Genomic DNA, 22,400 nt, shown 5'->3' with positions numbered 1-22,400 from the left:
TTTGGAAATATGGGGGAACTTGTAATGACTGGTTAATTTTTTTTTTCAGGTTTTCAGCCAGATGTTTGATGTTGTCCAGGCCCATCTGTAGAAGAAATAGCAGTTTATGGAAACTCTTTTCCATAATTTTAAGCTCCTTGTCCTAAAAGCTAAACAGGCTTAATTTTCTTAGTCAGCATTTTTAAAAAATGAACTGAAAAAGTGATCATTGACTAATGGACAACAAGTCAGGAATAAAATAGGGAAATAACAGAAATTTGGATTAAAAGGGCCTTTAAACTGGCAGCCCATGGGTCAAATTCAATGACGAGAAAAGTTTGGGCTGGCAGGCAGTGCAATTTTAGAAAGTTAACTTAGTTGGCCACATTTTAAAACTTAAGAGATTTTACAGGTGGCTTTTAAATATTTGGAATATTGGGATGAATTTGGCACACATTTCCCCAGGGTAAAAATCAACTCAAGTCATACAGTAATTGTCCCTTGGATGGGGGCTTGTGTTCTCCAGTTTGCCTCAGTCCCCACCATTCTCTGTCGCCCCCCACACAGAGACCATGTTCCAGTTACCATATATCTTCTCAAGTGCAGTGACTTTCCCCCCATAGAACCAAGTTAAGAGGACAGTGAGATGCTTGTTTCAACTGTTACGTTACCTGCCTTGTCCACAGGGACACTGGGATTTGTTCACTCGCTAACCTTATCTGAAGCTTTCATTTCAGAACTGGGTAAAGTGAGGCCCAAAGGAGGAAAAGTACATGCACAATTCCTGTAACTGGTAGTGACAGAAATGCAACGAGTGCTCAGGGTCCCTTGCTACCAGACCAGTGGGGTCTTTGCACTCTGTAAATACATCACTTTGCTTGAGTCTAGGGCTCCCAGGTGTCTTCTTCATGGGGAAAATCATACACCGAACAATGTTCTCATTCAAATCCACATGCTGTCATTGAAAACACGGAGCAAGTTGGGGCCCTACTTTGTGAATGCCTCGCGTGCTTTCCAGATACAGATAATGAGTCAGGCTTTCTGAATGTGGGTGTCTCTACATAGGTCGATTGTTTCTTCATTCAAAACGTGTCCTTTGCCATCTCCAAGTCTGTGCCTGTCTGATGTCTCCTGCACCCCTGCAGATGAGGTACAGGCATGCTGAGTGTTCTGGGACCTGAGGCTTCTGAATGGAAAAACCCCGTGTCTGGGCATTCTCACGAACTGATGTTTGTACCAGTAGCAACCTATCCACTGGAACATGAATTAATGTGCTCTAGCGAATGCTCTGAGAAGCAACATGGTTTAGGTGAAGGAGTGCCTGCTGGGTTTAGGTATGTGACTTCAGGCAGGTCTTGTACTCTCTCTAGGCCTCAGTTTCCTCACCTATAAAACCAGGACAATAATAATAATACCTCCATCAATGAGCTCCTCTGAAGAGGAAAAAGTTAGTTTTTCAAAACTGTCAGAACAGTGCAAGCGCAGAGTGAGTACTAAATATAAATGACATTCTGGTGAGTTATAGAAATGAAAACTGGAAACATCCCTTCTCTCCTTTGAGCGACGTGATCCTTCTGAGCACATGCAATGTAGCCAGGCCCATTGTAAATACTCAATGCGTGCTGGCTTTACCATCAGAATTGCTCGGAGGAGTCTCGGAAAATTCAGATTCCCCACAGACCTATGGAAACAGAGAATCTAGTTGTGAGGCCTAATAATCTTTTCTTTTTTTTTTTTAACGCTCCCTGTGTGATTCTGATGACTACCCAAGTTTGGAAACACTGATGTAGTTTCCTTATTCTTGGATATCATTGGTGGTAGAGAACTCATACCTCTTAGAGCTCCCTATTCCACATTGCATGGTTATTTATATTGAGGTAAAACCTATTTTCTTCTAGATCTTACTTCGACCCCCTGGAGGCCACAGAGAACACTTCAAATCTCTTTCCCATATGACAACTCTTCAGGTATTTGCAGACAGCTGTCATGTCCCTCCTGAGCCTTCTCTTTCGGACAAAAGAGCCACATTCTCTCATGGCTCTTTAAAAAGTGTGGATGAACTGATTTTTCTAATTTGATATCAGGGAACACTGAGCTGCAAGACCTCCAGTTACTCTTTGACACTAAAGGACCAGAAGAGTGAGGATGTCGAGACTCTAGGAGACAGGAGATACTGAATGAGAGACGGTGATACACCTTTACCCCAGAGGATGGATTCTGCCTACTGCATGCAGGAAATCAGAGGTTCCTGAAATTCCTTGCACACTTGATATATTCAGTACCTGAAGAAAAACCTAGGCTCAGATGCCAGCCAAGGCCCAGCTAAGTGTTGGTTCCATGGGTGTACACATAACTAAAAATTCACTGTGACTCATTAAAGTTACTGTCTTTAATACTTCAAAAAATTTTTTTAAAAATATGGCTGAGCCAAATTGCATGAAGACTGCAACAAATTTTTTCAAAAGAATTCACCTGATCAAGAGCATATCTTGGATGCATCCAGTTCCATCTTGATTCAAATTCTCACTTCTCCCACTAAGCCCACAGAATGCCTGGGTGGGGTTCCAATTCTTTGTACAAACTGTGGGTGTAGGACATGATGTTGGAGAAAAGAGAAACCATCAGTTGAAAGATTCTGAGAAAGGATTTAGGGATTTTAGGCCCTAATAGAGGAAGCCAAAATTGGTGTTTAATTGTACATTCCCAGGTTTTGTTCCAAGAGTCAGAAGAACCGGAGATAACTGAAACATGGTCTACATATATACCTTGTTTGGCTCAGATTTTTAATGTCATTCTTAGAACCATGTAGATATCAAGACGTCCACCAAATCACAGCTTTACAAAAGGTAATTCAATTCTTTGTTGTCTATAGAGGAAAGAGAATTATGGAATTTCCCCAAGGTAAATGACTTCACCACATCTGATCACCAGTGATCACAAATACTAGATTTCTGTCCATGTTTGGGAAAGAATTGTTCTAAAATTTCCATTGGTACACTGGATACACTAAGAGCTTTGGATAGTGCTAACTCGTGATCACCTATTCCAAAGTAATCTTTTCCCAGATTGATAAGCAAGGGTTGGAGGAGGTAAATGTCTTAGCCAAGGTCACAGAGATAGTTTGCGGCACCACCCAGGTCTTCTGACTTCAAGCACAGTGATCCTTGTTGCATTTAAAGTAGTCTTTTCCTACCTGGGATTTCCACCAGTTGCAGATTTGTGTTGGAAACAGAATCGATTATAGTAGTGCTAGTCAGGAGAGCAGTTGTTCAGACTGTCAGGACGTGGGAAGAAGGCCAGGGAATGATGCAATATTACACTAGCAAGTGATGTCATAGCATGATTTCCTAAGTGATTTACATAAATGCAAGTTCTCAAAAAGCCCTGACAAATGCCAGCCAGTGGGAATGCAGGCATGGAGAACCAATGGCAAACAGGGAAGGGCAACATACAGGAAACCCAGATTTCCTTGCTCATCACTGTGACAAGCTGCACAGATTGCTCAGAAGCCTGAGAAAACTCCCTTCTGCCCCTCTAATCCAGTGTCTTCCCTTAGGCACAGAAGCTTGAAAGAGCTTTGATTTTCTTCTCTATCTTTTTATTTACTACCACTGACATTCAGGCATTGCCCAGTGCTGCTGAGAGTGACTTCTGGTGTAGTGAAAGCAAGTTGAATAGTGAGACAGGCTACCCAAGAGCTTGACATTCTAAAAATTGGTCTGTCCTCTTCGTTATAATTTAGAGCAAATTCTCAATTTTTAAAATTAGAAACTGTGATTTTTGGAGAATCGATCTTATGCAAATGTCATGAAAATATATTTGTTGAGTTTGGAGATGATTTAAGAAAGAAGACAGGTGGATATCAAATACTAACACTCCAGTTTTGTTTTGATCCCAAACAGTGAATGAAACATGTATTAATAAGGAAGTTTTGCTAAAATGTGTCTGTGCATGTGTGTGTGTGTGTGTGTGTGTAGGGGTTCACATATGTTAGTCTGGTTGGCAACGCAAGTTCACGAAAATATCTACTTAGACGGAACTCAGAAGAAACTGATAAGACTATGTTAGAAATAAGGAAATAGCTTACAGCCTCTCTCTCCCCCTCTCTCCCCCTCTCTCTCCCTCTCTCTCTCCCCCTCTCTCTCCCCCTCTCTCTCTTCCTTCCTCTCTCTTCCTCGCTCCCTCTCCCCCATCCCCCACTGAAATGCAATTTAAGCAGAGCCAAAGACCCCATCACAAGCCACAGATCAAAGCAGTTCACAGTATGCTTAGGAATTTTGGATCTGGAGACTTTGCTCAACTGCAGAAGCTGCTTAAGAGTACCACAAAATCTCATCTCCTGAAGCTTAAACCAAAAACAATCAACAAGACCCAACCTCTTCATCCCACACAGCATTAGTCTTGCCGGAACAATCTGGACATCTGCACATTCTCAGCAATAATGCAAACTATTCCTCTTTCCCCATCACTGCCTCCATCTCCCACAAACACCCACTGGAATATCAGAATATCAGAAACTGCATTATTTAGGGCCATTGAGAGGAATTTGTAAATACCTTCTAGGCAGCAGGTCCTCCACAGCCCCGAATGGGTCATTACTTCTTCATTCTTCCTGCTGGTTTCATTATCACTTGTAGATTTAGTCCTGCACACACCTCTGGAATATAACCAGTAGTCCGTGCCCACTGCAATGGTCATTAAACTAAAAGCTGCGAAGGCTCCCACAGTGGTGATCAACATCTGGATACCTCTGTCACACATCCTCATAATTCTTCATGGTACTCTGGATGGCTGGGGGTTGGAGCGGTAGGTTCAATGCCAGAGGGGAAAATCACTCTGCAGCTGGGTAACCTAGGGCAGGCTCTTCCAAAAATTCGGGTCTCCTTTTGTCAGCATCCACAGAGACTTTGGGAAAGCTGGGATTTCCCGTCTGGAGCTCTCTCCGGTTCCCTGGGTCGCCTATGGCCCTTGGAAGGGTGCAGGTTCCAGGGGGTTGGTCCACATCACTGCTGCCTTCTGAGGATCCCTGGGTTCCTTTCATTCCTCAGGAGCTTGGTAAAGATGAGGGTCCGTGCAGGGCATGGCTCCGGAGCCTGGAGCTGCCAGCTTGGTTTGAGATGCGCCTGGCTCCTCGCAGCCCCGGGAGACTCTAGGCAAAGAAATCCAGAGAGGTTTATGTGTGTGTGTGTGCGTGCGTGCGTGTGTGTGCGAGCGCGTGTGCTGGTGGTGAGGGCGGATGGCAAAAAATAGCACTGCTGGGAGGCGAGTCGCTGAGAAGAGTGTTCATTGCTTCCCCAGCCTCCCAGGAAAGCTCTCCGCCTGCTCCTGACACCCCCGCTCAAACTGGAGAAAAGACAGAGTCCTGGGGCGGGGGCCGGGCGGTTTCATCGAGGGCAAAGGTCCGCGAGGCTGAAAGGACAGCTCCCGCCTGTTGCCCCGCCTCCGCCTCCCTAACGCCCAGGCTTCAGGTCCATGGTGCTGAAGGGACGGCTCCCCCGCCGCAGCTGCCGTGGCACCCCCGCCTTTCTAGCGCCCCGGGCTAGAGACCTGGGGTGCAGAAGGGTCGGACCTCCCTCCCGCCGCCCTTCCCCCGTCCCTTTCCAGGCCAGCTAGCCGGCTCGGTTCTGCCTAGTCAATCCCACGCTCGGCGCAAAGTTTCCGGAGCCCACGGCCGTCAGCGCCCGGGCTCGTCGGCGCTGCAGCACCGCCCTGTTCCTCCGCTCCCGCAAGGGTTAAGGAAAGGGGAAGGGGAAAGAAGCCCGCAGCGCACTCTGGCGCGCTCTCAGCTCCCACCCAGCGCGGCGTTTTCCCCCCACCAATGAGCCAGGCAAGTTTGCCTTTTGCTGCGGGCGCCGCTGGAGCCCACTGGGGGGAAGACCGGAGTCTTCTTAAAGGGACCGGCGACTCCGGGCGACGGAGCTGTGTCTCCCTTGGGCGGGTAAAAAGTGTTGTCACAGGCACATCTGTGTATAGTCTGTCTCAATTTGATTCCCCAGAAAACAAACCAATATGTCTACCCTCCTTTCTCTGGAGCTCTGGTTTACACCAGAGACAACGTGCTCGGATCAGACCCGGAACTGTTCATATACATATGATCATGTATTCCTTAAAGACAGAAGGGACTGAAATGTGTATGGACTCTGTTGTACACATCTCACAGGTTTGGGGCGACGGGGTGTGAAATATTGGTCTCTGAATACACCTCATATATTTTAACATTCTTACATTCATGTGTGTTGGGGAGGGGGTTGATGGATTCAAGGTGGGAGAGTCAATGAAAATGTCAAGATTCTTTCCAAAGGCCCCTAGAATGTTCATTTGTAGCATCTTTTTCTAAGTTAGACCATGAAGCAGGTGAAATCAGGTCTGCTTTTCTTGTTAGTCCAAAGTACAAATGCCACTGCACACTTGAAAGCTAATGCGACTCTCCCTTTGGAAATAGTCAATGTTGCAAAGAATCAGCCCTCGGCTGTCTTTCTGCTACTATGTACTCTGGCATATACATGAATGCACACTGAGCTAAGGACAGTCCACAGAATGCCTTTATTATTATTTTCCTATGGCATGATGGGAGGGATACCCAGAGTCCGGGTGTTTGGAATTGAGGCTGCTTGGGTTGTTTCTGAGATGGGTCCGCTGCCAGCTGTCATGTTTGAGTGTTATTTAACTGGACAAAAATAAAATGGGAGGTCATCACAGACACATAGAGTCTCCCGGTGCTATCTCTGGCTATCTGTCTGAGAGCTTCTATGCAGATGACTGAGTAGTAGCAATGTATCGAAGAATTCTCAAATGTAGATCACAACTTCTTGGTGACTTTGCTACTTTTTCTTCTTTGGTGTTGAGGTCACTTGAAGACTTGATTCTTGGTGGTAGATAAACATATCCGTGCATACATAGGTTTGAATATCCAGTTGCAGTGTTTAAATGTTAACCTGTGCTGTGTTCAATGCTGTTATGAGTTCTGAATGCCTGTGAATTTGTTGCAGAAGAAAAGGATGTATGCAAATATATATATATATATATATATATATATATATATATATATATATATACCTGTATGCAGTGTTGTGGACCATGTGAATAGTTTTGCTGCAAATGCATAGCTGTGTGTGTGGGAGGGTAGGCATGCTCGTGTATAGGTATAGTGTGTGTTTGTGCACCTGTGTTCATTTAATTGCATATGCATATATCATGGGTCATGAGCACTGCTTTATGGGCAGGAAGTAGAAATATGAAAACCCTGCCACATAACCAAAGTGGAACAGATAAACTCAGGCCTGGCTCACCTTACCCCCCAAAGAACAAGAGGAGACAATGGGGAAAGGCATCCAAGACCTTCTATAAGTTACTTAATTTTTTTTCTGAAAAAAGAAAACTTGCTTCCTATTAAAATGTTCTGCTTTGGCTTTTTTTTTTTTTTTAAACTATCTGTATCTTGGAGGTGAACTTGATCTTTCCTGGGAGGTGCTATTAAATTTGTGAAATTTTCTGACCCTCCTCTTAGAAATTTAAATAATATAAAATACTTTAAAAATGGCCAAACAGGGGCGCCTGGGTGGCTCAGTGGGTTGAAGCCTCTGCCTTTGGTTCGGGTCATGATCCTGGGGTCCTGGGATGGAGCCCCGCATTGGGCTCTCTGCTCAGTGGGGAGCCTGCTTCCCCCTTCTCTCTCTGCCTGCCTCTCGGCCTACTTGTGATCTCTGTCAAATAAATAAATAAAATCTTTTTTTTAAAAAAATGGCTAAACAGCCATTCCAGGATCTGTTTCTTTCTTCCCTTACTCCAGTAAGGAAGAGAAAGGTCTTTTTTCAAAGAAACCATGTAGATGGAAGGTTAGTGGGCTCTGGGCTTAGGGAGAGTATGCTCCAGTCACTCCATTCACCAAGCCTGCAGTAAAATGAGAGCAGCTTCAGCTCCACTCCACAGCTCTGTGATATAAAGCCAGACAGACAAGGTGTTGTACTCGGGAGATTCAGCAGAAGGAACTGGGTAACCAAGTAGGATAGCGTGGGGTAGGGAGAGAAGGGTCAGGAGCTCAGGCAGATGGAGGTGATTATTGCAGGTCAGGATGTAGACAGTTTTTCTGGAGGAGAGAAAGAGACATCTGTTATAAGACAGAACTTTACACTGAGCCTTTGGCTTGGGAAGGCAGGATTACCCTTTGCAGCTTCTGCTCAGGGCCAAAGCTGATCCCAGAATGCAGGAAGTCCCGAGCCTGCATTTGGAGCATGTCAGAACACCTGTCTGGAGTGGGCGTGTGGAGGTAGAGAGGCCATCGGTTAGTTCCCCATGATGACTCCCCACTTACTAGGGGGTGACCTCATCCTTTCATTCAATTGACTGTGTAGGCGGATATACTGGGGTGTGTGGAATCGGCCTCTAAGCCTAGATTTAATTGCTCATTTCTACCACTAGAGGGCTCTTTCACCAGATCAATCAGGGACCCAAGAGATGCAAAGCACTAACTCTTCTTACCATGATGGAGCCAGGCCCTCTCTGAGGGTGATCCTTTCTGATCCTACTTTTGTGATGGGAAATTGGGAGGCATTGAAGTAGTTTAAAACTGATGTTGATTCTCTTATTAAGGCTTCTTCTTCTTTTTTCTTTTTTCTTGGACTCTTTAGCAGAGTAGCTGGCATGGAATACTGGCTTTTTTTTTTTTTCCTGTGTATCCTTTTATATATTAGAGTCACCCTCAACACAGGAGGGGTCAGTGCCCCTTGGAGGTGGTTGTGTCATTTGGGAAGGAGTGCTGACTCTTGTTTCAATTCAATAAATGCTACTCACGTGCCCACCATGTGCAAGGCATAGCACTTAGAAGACCATGAAGATATGGTTCCTATCCCCGGAAGAGCCCATTATAGAGTAGGGGATCTCTCGCTACTACATTTGACTGTAAACAGTGGAAACTCACTGAAGTTTGTTTAAGAATTTGGGGAGGGGGGTTGTATAAGGATATATTGGTGTTTCAAGGAACCATAGGGCAAAGACGACCAGGTCTCAGCAAGGACTTGAAGTAAAAGCCATCAGAAGTCTAAGCAGTCAATTCATTCACCCACTCTTATTTTTTTTGTTGAGAAGAGCTGTTTTGCCTGAGTGGCTGGGTGGCTCTGTTGGTTGAATGTCTGACTCTTGATTTTGGCTCAGGTCATGATCTCAGGGTTGTGAGATCAAGCCCCTCCTGGGTCAGATTGCCTGAGACCCTCTCCCTCTGCCTGTCCCCCTGCTCTCTCTCTCTCTCTCTCTGGAATCAATAAATAAATCTTAAAGAAAAGAGAAAATCGTTTTGCCTTCTCTACTCTTCAATCTTCAAGATAAAACCTATATTTTGAATGTTTACATCATCTCTACTGATGTGAGAAGTTTTAGTCCCAATTCTAAATTTCCGGGACAGCAAATGATTTGTCTAGCTTGTGTCATGTGCCATTTCTTGGCCCAACCAGCTGTGATCGAGAGACAGCGTCATGTGGTACAAACGTGGCTACCACGAGCAGCCGCTGCGAGCCGAGGAAGGGAGGAAAAGAATGTTCCCCAAGTAGGAGAAATTTCTGTGCCATCTTAAAAGACTACTACAAAAAGTCTGCACAATAGACATTTGGAGCCCCTGCACAATGCCCAGGGTCTCAGCAGTAAAACAGGATCAAGAATGAGAAGCAGGGTTTGGGGGATTGTGAAGATACTGGAGCCCTCTGATGGGAGTGGAATGGGGCTAAGCATCAATGATACCAAACCAGCTTCACCTTTTGTCTATGCCCTTATTCCAAGGGACGAAGGTGAAAAGAGAACTGTTCTCAACTTGCCTGATGGTGGACCGGGGAGTGGGGGGGTGATGGCAGGGATGCAGCACCCTGATATTACAAAGAGAACAGCCAAGATAGACTGCCTGGAGTTGATGGAAGGAGACCTAGAGCCTGGATGGAGCATGTTATTGACAATGACAAAACTAACCAACAGAGGAACTGAACATATCCTGTGACTGTATTTGAGGTGAAGCAACTTGAACTAAGAAAGAATGCCTAACTGTGGTACCTTTTTTTTTTTTTTTTAAGATTTTGTTTATTTATTTGACAGACAGAGATCACAAGTAGGCAGAGAGGCAGGCAGAGAGAGAGGAGGAAGCAGGCTCCCCACCTAGCAGAGAGCCTGATGCGGGGCTCGAACCCAGGACCCTGAGATCATGACCTGAGCCAAAGGCAGAGGCTTTAACCCACGGGGCCACCCAGGCACCCCCTAACTGTGGTACTTTTGGGGGAGAGGGACAGGCTTGAGATCGGTCCCTCGGGACCAGCCAGATAGGGCTTTCCATCCTGTTTGGTGTTTTAAAATCTTGTGCGTGTATACTTTGATAAATGTTTAAAGTCAGTTAAAAAAAAATAAACGAAAACATTACGCAGTTTGCCAGCTGTCCATCTCTCTCTCGGCCGCCTCCTGCTTTATTGGTATAGAAATGCCAGGTGTATCCTGTGACTCATCTGTCTATTCCCTGTGCCTGGAATGCTCTTCCCTGAGATATCCTTTTTGTTAAAGGGGGGGGGGGGACACCCAACCGCATTTATTTCGAAATAATTTTGCATCTACATAAAAGTTGCCGCCACCAGATGTTCTCTTGGTTCGATCCCTCCCTTCATTCACATCTCAGCTCAAATGTCACCTTCTCACAGAATCCTTTTTTAACGGCTCTATCCAAAATAACATCCCGTGCTTCTGTCCTCTCACTCTGCTTTGTTTTTCTCCATAGCATGTATTAATATCTGACATTATCCTATGGATATCTGTATGCATAGGGACATGGGTACGTATATATGTTTCTGTGTTTGTTGTCATCTCCCCCAACTACAGCAAAAAGAATTCCAGGAGGACAGGTGCTTTGTCTTGTTCACATTTAAATTAGGAGATCCTGGAACAGTGCCCGGAATATAGTAGGCACTCAATTAGCATTTGATGAATCAATTAATTGCATAAAGAGAATCATGACATTTCACACACTGTGACAGACACGGGAAAGTCAGCCATAAGCCAGACAGACACGTTTTGATCATCTGCAAGTCTCAGTCCACTAGAGAGGACTGACATAATCGCACAGCTGTAGTAGATGCTGTGGCTACCCCCGGATGCCCGGATCCCCTTTACTAGGTTGGTGCATTTCTACCCCAGTCTTGACCTCTTTGGCCCCTTCTGCCTGCTCTCAGCTGCCCATTCTTGGGAGAACTGCTCTCCGCTGATAGGAGCAGCTGAACCCAAGGAACTTCCAGGCCCTCCCTCAGGGGCAACCTGCAGTCAATGAGGGGCTGAAACAAGGATGCAAAAGGCTGCCCTCTTGCCAGAGGGACAATGCTGTGGTGCAGCTGATGCTCCAGAGTCTTCCCTGGGCCCCGTCGGGGCTGACTTTGCCTGAGACCACACCCTTGTTTGACTCTGTCCCTTTTCCCTGTGGTTCTCACACTTGTAGTGTGCATCAGAATCACTTAGAGCACCTGTTGAACAACAGATCACTGAGTTCCACTCCCCAGAGTTTCTAGCGTAGTTCTCAAAAATTTTCATTTCTGATAAGTTCCTGGGTGACGCTAAGGGTGCTGAGAAATCACAAGTGGAGAATCACTGCCTTCCTCATCATGCTGCTCCCTTACAGGTTTTCCTTAAAGATCACTCCTTCTGATAATTGACTCTCTCTGCTTGACTTATTTCACTCAGCATAATCTCTTCCAGTCCCGTCCATGTTGATACAAAAGTTGGGTATTCATCCTTTCTGATGGAGGCATAATACTCCATAGTGTATATGGACCACATCTTCCTTATCCATTTGTCCGTTGAAGGGCATCTTGGTTCTTTCCACAGTTTGGTGACAGAGAGAGTCAATTATCATATGGTTTCACTTATGTGTGAAGCATAAGAAATAACACAGAGGACATGGGGAGATGGAGAGGAGAAGGGAGTTGAGGGAAATTGGAAGGGAAGATGAACAATGAGAGACTATGGACTCTGAAAAACAATCTGAGGGTTTTGAAGGAGCAGGGGGTGGGAGGTTGGGGGAACCAGGTGGTGGGTATTATGGAGGGCACGTATTACATGGAGCACTGGGTGTGGTGCATAAACAATGAATTCTGTTACACTGAAAAGAAATTAAATTAAATTAAAAATATATATATTTTTAAAAAAAAGATCACTCCTGTAAGTCACTGGTAGCGGAATTCTGCCTCAGGCTCCGCTCCTAGGAAATTCTACGGAAGAAAACAAGGAGGGCTGGCAAGTGCTCTGTGAGGGGAAGAGCAGGTCGGGGACAACGAATGTCCTGGAGGGTCATTGAAGAAGGCTTCACAGAGGAAGTTCCATTTACACCAGACCCTTAAGGATGAGTGGCCAAGTGAAGAGCCGGGGAAACTGTGCTCCAGGCAGTTGGACTAGCGTGTTCGAAAGATGGTGCTTGATGACTGTGAAGGAATGAGAGAAGTTTAGTATGGCAGGTGTATATGGTGGGGCTAGTGTGGCTGACTCCTCATGCTTGAATATTACCTACAGATAAGATGTTTGGCCATGAATTCTCTTCCAGAAAATACTTGAAGCTTATTTGCTTTGGGGGAAAACTATGTTGCCAAATAGTTCCCAAGCTTGATACGTAGTAACCTTTGAATATTAAACCCCAAAACAAGAAAATGCCAAAAAGATCCTTGGGCTCAGTGGAGAGCTTGTCCTCCCCCATTCCACCTCCATCCAGGGGGAGAGATGGACCGAGGAGTCTCCCAGTGGGCAGATAGAAAGGTGATGGAAAGCAAGAGATAAAGGAGTTTCTCCTTGCTCACTAGGAAACTTCTTCCCTTCTTGGGAAAGAAAAATTTTTTTGTCATTCCTGCTCAATTGGATCTAATCATTCCTATGAACCTTGACCGCTGCATGCACCTCAGTCTCTGCTTTTAAAAGGAGCTCTTATTCCAGGCCAGGACTGCTTATCTCCAAAATTCTTATTACATGACAAAAATAGATTCCATTTATTTCATCCCTTTTCAAGTTTAGCAGATGAACATAAATCCCAATTTATACAGATGACAAGAAGTGAAATTAGAGAAGTAGGCTATTGGCCATGAAGCTTCTAGTCCCAGTGGACAGAAACTCAACTCCAAGTGTATGAAAAAAACAAAAACAAAAACAAAAGCAATCCATCAGGGCACGTGACTGCCAAGTAGATAAGTTCATGGATGACTGGATCTGGGATCTGCATCTTTATCTCAGCCCTGTCTCCCTGTAGACTGGGGCCATTCTTAGACTGCCTTGCTTCTCAAGCATGAAGAACTCTTGGCTTGCATCCTCCCAAATGAGCAACCCCAGAAGAAAGAGGATATTTTCCATCAACAGTTACAGTAAAGGTCCTGGGGCAGGTTTCTCATTGACCCATTTTGTTCATAACCACCTGCACCAGTTTTGGTGGCCAGGAAACATGAGTCATGGATTTCGAGGTCTGGCCTATCTGTCTGTCCCTGGATGCACAACAAGGAAGATCAGCCTCACCTTAATTCCTATAGTCTGACAGTGGGATAAAGGGCTGATGCTTTAGAGGAAATCATGGTGCTGTTATCAGAAGAAGGATAAAGAGTTGATGGACTGTTCATGGTGCACTACAGATGAGAAGATGTCAGATCACACAGGGTCTCTTAGCCATGTTAGATCATTCATCATTCCTGAGAGCCACTGGTTTACCAGGTCCTGCTGTAGCTACTGGGGATATAGCAGTGAGCAGCTCAGACTCTCTGCCCCTAAGGAACTTCCATTCTAGGTGAGAGAGACATGAACCGAACAAACCAAAAATGCAGGTACTGGTAAATTCTGTGAAGGACAGAAAATTGAGTAATCTGATAGGATCTGACCACTGTTGGTGGCGGAGGAAGGTCTGTACCAGGTACCATGGTCAGGGAGGGCGTTCTGAGGAGGTGACGAAGTTGAGTAAAGTCAGGGGTAGAGGGGTCAGCCCTGCAAGGATCTAGGGAAAGTGTCCCCGACAAAGGGATTATCAGGTACAGAAGCCCTGAGGTGAGCATGAATGGGGCTCATTGAAGGACAGAAAGGACAGCATGGTGTGTTCTTATGAACAAGAGAAAAAATTATAGCAAGTGGGGTCAGGAGGTGGGCTGGGCTCAGGTTATGCAGACCACGGGCCAGAGTGAACAGATATTCTTCAAGAGCATAAAACCACTGCATGAATTCAGGCAGGAGAGTAAGATGATCTGATCTATAGTTTGAAAATTTTACTCTAGCCTCTGAGGGGGTAGACTCTCCAAGGGCAAGAATAAAGGTCTAGAGACAAATTAGGAGGCTATTGCTTTAATTCAGGCTAAAAGTATCAGCATCGGAGCCTAGGGTTACTAAGGACCATGACTTTTTCCTGAGGGCAGTGGGGAACTGAGATGTTTTAGCAGGAAATGATGTGACCAGTGTGTGTGTGTGTGTGTGTGTGTGTGTGTGTGTGTGTGTTACACCAGAGCCTTGGCTCTGCTCCATGGAATAGAAATTACAGCAGAGACCAGGAAGAAAACAAGAAAACAGCAGAGTCCTTTGGCCCCGAACTTCTCCAGGACATTTGCTCTCCTTCCCACCTTCTAGGTGGAGGGATGTGGAGGGAGAGCCACTGTCTTTTCCTCGAGATCTGACTATGGAAATCAGACCCCCCCAAATGGTGTCCTGAACAAACTTTGCCAGGAAAACTAGGAGAAAGAGCCTTTGTTCTTCTATCATCCTAACCAGGTTTTGGGGGCAGAAGCATCAAACACAGTACTTGGTTGGTGCCTGGCAGAAAGAATTGGTGGAGAGTATGGGTTTGGAGTCAGCTGAAACCCAGATTCAAATCCTAATTGCATCACTTGCTGTGTGACCTTGAGAGTACTACGGAATCCTTGTGCGCCACTCTTTCATTGTACATAAATAATAGGACCTATACCTTTGGTCCATATGACCTCCTTATTATATAATGAGGATTGCACATGACGATACACATGCAGGCTTAACACAGTGCCTGGCATATATGAAGTGCTCAATAAATGTCAGCTGTAACTATAAATAAAGCAATGATACCAAAGAAGCCAGCCCTCTTAACGAGATTAGTTTTAATCTACTGCCTTCAGAATAACACGCGGGTGACTACTATATGGTTAATCACTTTCCATGAGAACTCTGTCCAAGGAAAGCAAAATGACCCAAGAGGCAGTTAGAGATTCAAACAGTGTCTTTATCGAGAGGTGAGATAAACACCTCAATAGATAACTAAGATGCTTAACATTATTTTGGACACCTTCCTAAAAATCAGTGGAACAGGATGTGGTTTAGGACTTTTCCTATGGCTTGGAACGTTGGCCAAAGTCCTAAGACTGAAAACAAGAAGCATGAAATATTCCCACATCTGGAGCCAAAGAGCTGCCAAGTAACTCCCCCAGGGTCATGAAGAGATGACCAGACAGGTCCTGCAGCCCTGCCTCTGATGACTCCCATCTAGACTCTATGGACTAAAAAGTAACATTCAGTGAGGTGGGGGGAATAATGGGACCTCAGCGAGAAAGGTGGTTTGGCTCTTTTTGTCCTATTGTCATGGGGGAGGAGGGGATGGTGCTCACCCACCAAGCCAGGTGAGAAGAGTTCCAATCAACTCATTGGACAGATTCTGGATATGCAAGAGGGGACACTGACATCTCACTTCCCAGTACTTGCTCAGCTGTGGATGCTCTAGGATGGCACCTGGAACTAGTTGTTGCAAGAGCAGAGCATCAGCAGGGAACACGTGAGAGAAATTGACAAGAGTTGAATGGTGTTGGAGCATGCATGAGCACACGGACATAGAGGGATGCCTGGTCCTGCCTGGAGAACCATGAAGGCAAGATGCTGACTGGAGCATCTCTCCATTACAGGGTGAGGGGAGAGAACAACCAGGGTGCGGTATTGCAAAGATGCAGTGAGTGCTGTATGGATACTGAGAAAAATCCCTGAGCTCAAATTCTCCTCATGGGACCTTTCACACAAGAGATCAGCATTTCTGTAAGAGCCGCATCAAAAACTACCACTCGTGGCATCGTCTAAGAAAGACAAGTCTTGCTTCTTGCCCTCTGACCATTGCCCCTTCCCCATCCTCAGCTCCAAAGAAGCCAGCAACCAGAGAAGAAGGAGGAACAGAGGACACCCTAGCCTCCTCCTCTCCCCCTGCAGAGGCCCAGCACTCATGGCCAGGCTGGGTTTGGAGACAGCAGAAGGCTTTGGATTGAATGGGAGGTTGAAGCTTTGATTTTGACAGAACTGAACTTAAAAACACACTCATTATGAAAAATTTTCAAACATGCCTTAAAGTGGGGAGGAAAATATAATGAATGAACGCCCCTGTACTACCCCCAACTGGTTGCAGTGGTTACTGACCCATCTTGTTTCATCTCTGTGTTCCGTTACTGTCTCTCCTCACTGGATTATTTTGAAGTCCCAGATATCATATTGTTTCTAGGTTGGGCTTTTCAATGCCTACAAGTGAGTCCTAATTACAAAATTCCTAATTACTCTTAACATTGAAATTGGCCAAAAAATGCTGGTTTCTGCCTTTTGTTTATTTTTACCATCTTGAGGACATAAAGTTACATGGATGCAGACTTTTTCTATTTCATTCCCTGCTCTATTCCCATACTTACAATAGCACACAACACATAGTAGGAATAGGATAAGTATTTGTCGAATAAATGGATGAATGATTATTTTTTCAAAATAATCCAGCCTTCCTTTTCCAGAACCTGAGAGGGGTTCATACTGAGGTAAAACATGAAATCTTATTTTATCTTATGCAACCGGCTTGCCTCATTACTGGTGAAAAGTTATCCACTGAAATATCCCACAGTGAAGGACAAACTAGAGCAATTATTTCTTCCGCTGAAACAGTTTTCAAAAATGGTTCCAATAGTATGGAGGTCGCCTCTCCCTATAGCCTTCTATATTTTTAGTGTCTCCAGGAGAATCTGTAAATTGGCTGATGCAGGTTCTGCTAATGTCTGGCAGGGCCAGTCTAACAATTTGCATCACAGTGAATTTAATGTGGGCCTCCATTCCTGCCAGCAATTAGCATCTCTTCACTTCAATGAGGCACACCTGTCTCAGCCGACCCCATTCCCCAGCCTTCCCTATGGTCGTCCACCTGCACCACTACTTTTTTTTTTTTAATGTGTAATGTATTATTTGTTTCAGGGGAACAGGTCTGTGATTCATCAGTCTTACACAATTCACAGAACTCACCATAGCACATACCTTCCCCAAAGTCCATCACCTAGCCATCCTATCCCTCCTATACCCCTTCATTCCAGGAACCCTCACTTTGTTTCCTGAGATTAAGAGTTTCTTACGGTTTGTCTCCCTCTCTGGTTACATCCGTTTCATTTTTTCCTCTCTGCCACCATGATCCTCTGTCTTCTTTCTCAAATTTCACATATCAGTAAGATCATATGATAATTGTCTCTCTCTGATTGACTTATTTCGCTCAGCGTAATACCCTCTAGTTCCTTCCACTTTGTTGCAAGTGGCAAGATTTTGTGTTTTTGATGGCTACATAGTATTCCATTATAGATATATGCCATATCTAATTTATCCATTCATCTATTGATGGACATCTAGGCTCTTTCCATAGCTTGGCTATTGTGGACATTGCTGCTATAAACATTGGGATGCACATGCCCCTTCGGATCACTACATTTGTATCTTTGCGATAAATACCCAGTAGTGCGATTGCTGGGTCATAGGGTAGCTCTATTTTCAACTTCTTGAGGAACCTCCAGACTGTTCTCCAGAGTGGCTGCACCAGCTTACATTCCCACCAACAGTGTAGGAGGGTTCCCCTTTCTTTACATCCTCGCCAACATCTGTCGTTTCCTGACTTGTTAATTTTAGCCTTTCTGACTGGTGTGAGGTGGTAGCTCACTGTGGTTTTGATTCGTATTTCTCTGATGCCAAGTGATGTGGAACACTTTTTCATGTGTCTGTTGGCCATTTTGGATTTCTTGTTTACATAGATGTCTGTTCATGGCTTCTGTCCATTTCTTGGTTGGATTATTTGTTCTTTGGGTGTTGAGTTTGATAAGTTCTTTATAGATTTTGGACACTAGCCCTTTACCTGATGTGTCATTTGCAAATATCTTCTCCCATTCTGTTGGTTGTCTTTTGGTTTTGTTGAATCTTTCCTTTGCTGTGCAAAACCCTTTGATCTTGAGGAAGTCCCCATAGTTCCTTTTTGCCCTTGCTTTCCCTGCCTTTTGTGATGTGTCTAGGAAGAAGTTGGTGTGGCTGAGGTCAGTGAGGTTGCTGCCTGTGTTCTCCTCTAGGGCTTTGGTGGGTTCCTGTCTCACATGGAGGTTTTTCATCCACTTTGAGTCTACTTTTGTGTATGGTGTAAGGAAATGGTCCAGTTCCATTCTTCTGCATGTGGCTGTCCAATCTTCCCAAACACCATTTGTTGAAGAGACTTTTTTCCATTGGACATTCTTTCTTGCTTTGTCAAAGACTAGCTGATCATAGAGTTGAGGGTCTATTTCTGGGCTCTCTGTTCTATTCCATTGATTTATGCGTCTGTTTTTGTGCCAGTACCGTACTGTCTTAATGATGACAGCTTTGTAATGGAGCTTGAAGTCTGGAATTGTGATGTCACCAGCTTTGCTTTTGTTTTTCAACATTCCTCTGGCTATTTGGGGTCTTTTCTGGTCCCATCCAAATTTTAGGATTATTTGTTGCCTTTCTGTGGAAAAAGTTGGTGGTATTTTGATAGGGATTGCACTGAATGTGCAGATTGCTCTAGGTAGCATAGAGACATTTTCACAATATTTGTTCTTCCAATCCATGAGCATGGAGTGTTTTTCCATTTCTTTGTGTTTTCCTTAATTTCTTTCATGAGCACGTTATGGTTTTCTGGATACAGATTCTTTGCCTCAAATTGGTGAGATTTATTCCTGGGTACCTTACAGTTTTGGGTATAACTATAAATGGGATCGACTCCTTAATTTCTCTTTCTTCTGTCTTGTTGTTGGTGTATAGAAATGCAACTTATTTCTGTACATTGATTTTATATCCTGCCATTTTACTGATTTCCTGCAGGAGCTGTAGCGGTTTTGGAGTGGAGTCTTTTGGGTTTTCCACATAAAGGATCATATCATCTACAAAGAGTGAGAGTTTGGCTGCTTCTTTGCTGATTCAGATGCCTCTTATTTCTTTTCGCTATCTGACTGCTGAGGCTAGGACTTTTAGTACGATGTTGAATAGCCATGGCAATGGTGGACATCCCTGCTGTGTTCCTGACCTTAGGGGAAAAGCTCTCAGTTTTTCCCCACTGAGAATGATATTTGCTGTGGGTTTTTCATAGATAGCTTTGATGATATTGCAAGATGTACCCTCTATCCCTACACTATGAGGAGTTTTGATCAAGAAAGGGTGCTGTATTTTGTCAAGTGCTTTTCCAGCATCTATCAAGAGTATCATATGGTTCGTGTTCTTTTTTCTTTTATTAATGTATTGTATCACATTCATTGATTTGTGGATTTGTGGACGTTGAGCCATCCGTGCAGCCCAGAAATAAATCCCACTTGGTCGTGGTGAATCATCCTTTTAATGTACTGTTGGATAGTATTGACTAGTATTTTGGTGAGAATTTTTGCATGCATGTTCATCAAGGATATTGGTCTGTAATTCTCCTTTTTCATGGGGTCTTTGTCTAGTTTTGGGATCAAGGTAATTCTGGCCTTATGAGTTTGGAAGTTTCCCTTCCATTTCTATTTTTGGGACAGTTTCAGGAGACTAGGTATTAATTCTTCTTTAAATGTTTGGTGGCATTCCCCTGGGAAGCCATTTGGCCCAGAACTCTTATTTGTTGGGCAATTTTTGATTACTGCTTCAATTTCCTTGCTGGTAATGGCTCAGGTTTTCTATTTCTTCCTGGTTTAGTTTTGGTGGTTTATAAGTCTCTAGGAATACATCCATTTTTTTCCAGATTATCTAATTAATTGGCATATAGTTGCTCATAATATGTTCTTATAATTGTATTTCTTCAATGTTGGTTGCGGTCTCTGCTCCTTCATTCATGATTTGAGTCCTTTCTCTTTTCATTTTGTTAAATCCGGCCACGCGTTTATCAATCCTATTAATTCCTTCAAAGAACCAGCTCCTAGCTTCATTGATCTGTTTTACTGCTCTTTTGGGTTTTATTTCATTAATTTCTGCTCTAATCTTCATTATTTCTCTTCTCCTGCTGAGTTTAGGCTTTATTTGGTGTTGTTTTCCACTCCCTTAGGTGTAGGATAGGTTGTGTATTTGAGACCTTTCTTATTTCTTGAGAAAGGCTTGTATTGGTATATACTTTCCTCTCAGGACCACATTTGTTGCATCCCAAAGATTATGAACAGTTGTGTTTTCATTTTTATTTGTTTCCATGCATATTTATTCATTTATTTATTTGACAGAGAGATCACAAGGAGGCAGAGAGGCAGGCAGAGAGAGAGGGGGGAGCAGTTTCCCTGCTGAGCAGAGAGCCTGATGCGGGGCTCCATCCCAGGACCCTGAGACCATGACCTGAGCTGAAGGCAGAGGCTTAACCCACTGAGCCACCCAGGTGCCCTTTTTCCATTACATTTTTAAATTCTTCTCTAATTTCCTAGGTTGATACATTCATTCTTTAGTACGATGCTCTTTAGCTTCCATATATTTGAGTTCTTTCCAAGTTTCCTCTTGTGACTGAATTTGAGTTTCAAAGCACTGTGGTCCAAAAATATGCAGGGAATGATCCCAATCTTTTAGTACCAGTTGAGACCTGATTTGTGACCCAGGATATGACCTGTTCTGGAGAATGTTCTATGTGCCCTAGTGAAGAGTGTGTATTCTGTTGCTTTGAGATGGCATGTTCTGAATAGATCTGTGATGTCCATTTGGTCCAGTGTGTCATTTAAGGCCTTTATTTCCTTTTTGATCTTTTGCTTGGATGATCTGTCCATTTCAGTGAGGGGGGTGTTAAAGTCCCCTACTATTATTGTATTATTGTCGATGTGTTTCTTTGGTTTGTTATTCTTTGGCTTATATAATTGGCTGCTCCCATGTTAGGGGCATAGATATTTAAAATTCTTAGATTTTATTGCTGGATAGACCCGTTAAGTATGATACAGTGTCCTTTCTCATCTCTTATTATAGTGTTTGGTTTAAAATCTAATTTATGTGATATAAGGATTGCCACTCCAGCTTTCTTTTGATGTCCATTAGCACGGTAAATTGTTTTCCAGCCCCTCATTTTAAATCTGGAGGTGTCTTTGGGTCTAAAATGAGTCTCTGGGAGATAGCATATTGATGGGTCTTGTTTTTTGTTTTTTTTTTTTAACCCAACCTGATATCCTGTGTCTTTTGATTGGGGCATTTACATTCAGGGTAATTACTGAAAGATATGAATTTAGTGCCATTGTATTGCCTGTATGGTGACTGTTACTGTATATCGTCTCTGTTCCTTTCTGGTTTATGTTACTTGTAGGCTCTCTTTTTGCTTAGAGGACCACTTTCAATATTTCCTGTAGGGCTATTTGGTGATTGAAAATTCCTTTAGTTTCTGTTGTCCTGGAAGGTTTTTTTTTTTTTTAAGATTTTATTTATTTATTTGACAGACAGAGATCATAAGTAGGCAGAGAGGCAGGCAGAGCAAGAGATGAAAGTAAGCAGGCTCCCTGCTGAGCAGAGAGCCAGATGCAGGGCTCAATCCCAGGGTCCTGGGATCATGACCTGAGCCAAAGGCAGAGGCTTAAACCCACTGAGCCACCCAGGCTCCCCTGTCCTGGAAGCTTTTTATCTCTCCTTCTATTTTCAGTGACAGCCTAGCTGGATATAGTATTCCTGGCTGCATATTTGTCTTGGTTAGTACCCTCAATGTATCATGCCAGTCCATCCTAGCCTGCAGGTCTCTGTGGGTAAGTCTGCAGCCAATCTGATGTTTCTACTATGTTTCTACTATTGTAGGTTACAAACCTCTTGTCATGAGCTCCTTTCAGGATTTTCTCTTTGTCTCCGAGATTTGTAACTTTTACTATTAGGTATTGGGGTCTTGACCTATTTTTATTGATTTTGAAGGGGGTTCTCTGTACCTCCTGGTCTTTGATGCCTGTTTCCTTCCCCAAATTAGGGAAGTTTACCACTATAATTTGCTCCAATATACCTTCTGCCCCCCTGTTTTTCTTCTTCTTCTTCTGGGATCCCAATTATTCTAATATTGTTTTGCTTTATAGTATCACTTATCTCTCGAACTCTCCCCTCATCATCCAGTGGCTGCTCATCTCTCTTTTTCTCAGCTTCTTTATTCTCCATCATTTGGTCTTTTATATCACTGATTCTCTCTTCTGCCTCATTTATCCTAGCAGTAAGAGCCTCCATTTTTTTATTGCACCTCATTAATAGCCTTTTTT

General features: G+C 44.0%; 1 protein-coding gene across 1 annotated transcript in view; it reads right to left on the bottom strand.

The window, feature by feature from the left end:
• Positions 1–5,458, bottom strand: part of CACNG3 (calcium voltage-gated channel auxiliary subunit gamma 3) — an 83,733-nt gene extending 78,275 nt beyond the window's left edge. Inside the window, exon 1 of the mRNA XM_045993682.1 lies at positions 4,536–5,458. Within this exon, the coding sequence (XP_045849638.1) occupies positions 4,536–4,746 (211 nt within the window). The 5' untranslated portion in view covers positions 4,747–5,458. The remainder of the gene's footprint in view (positions 1–4,535) is intronic.
• Positions 5,459–22,400: the final 16,942 nt, after the last annotated feature.

This window comes from Meles meles, chromosome 21, assembly GCF_922984935.1.
Source record: "Meles meles chromosome 21, mMelMel3.1 paternal haplotype, whole genome shotgun sequence".
Classification (NCBI taxonomy): domain Eukaryota; kingdom Metazoa; phylum Chordata; class Mammalia; order Carnivora; family Mustelidae; genus Meles; species Meles meles.
Note: the sequence above shows the minus strand (reverse complement) of the source record. Positions and strands in the feature narration are given on the sequence as shown.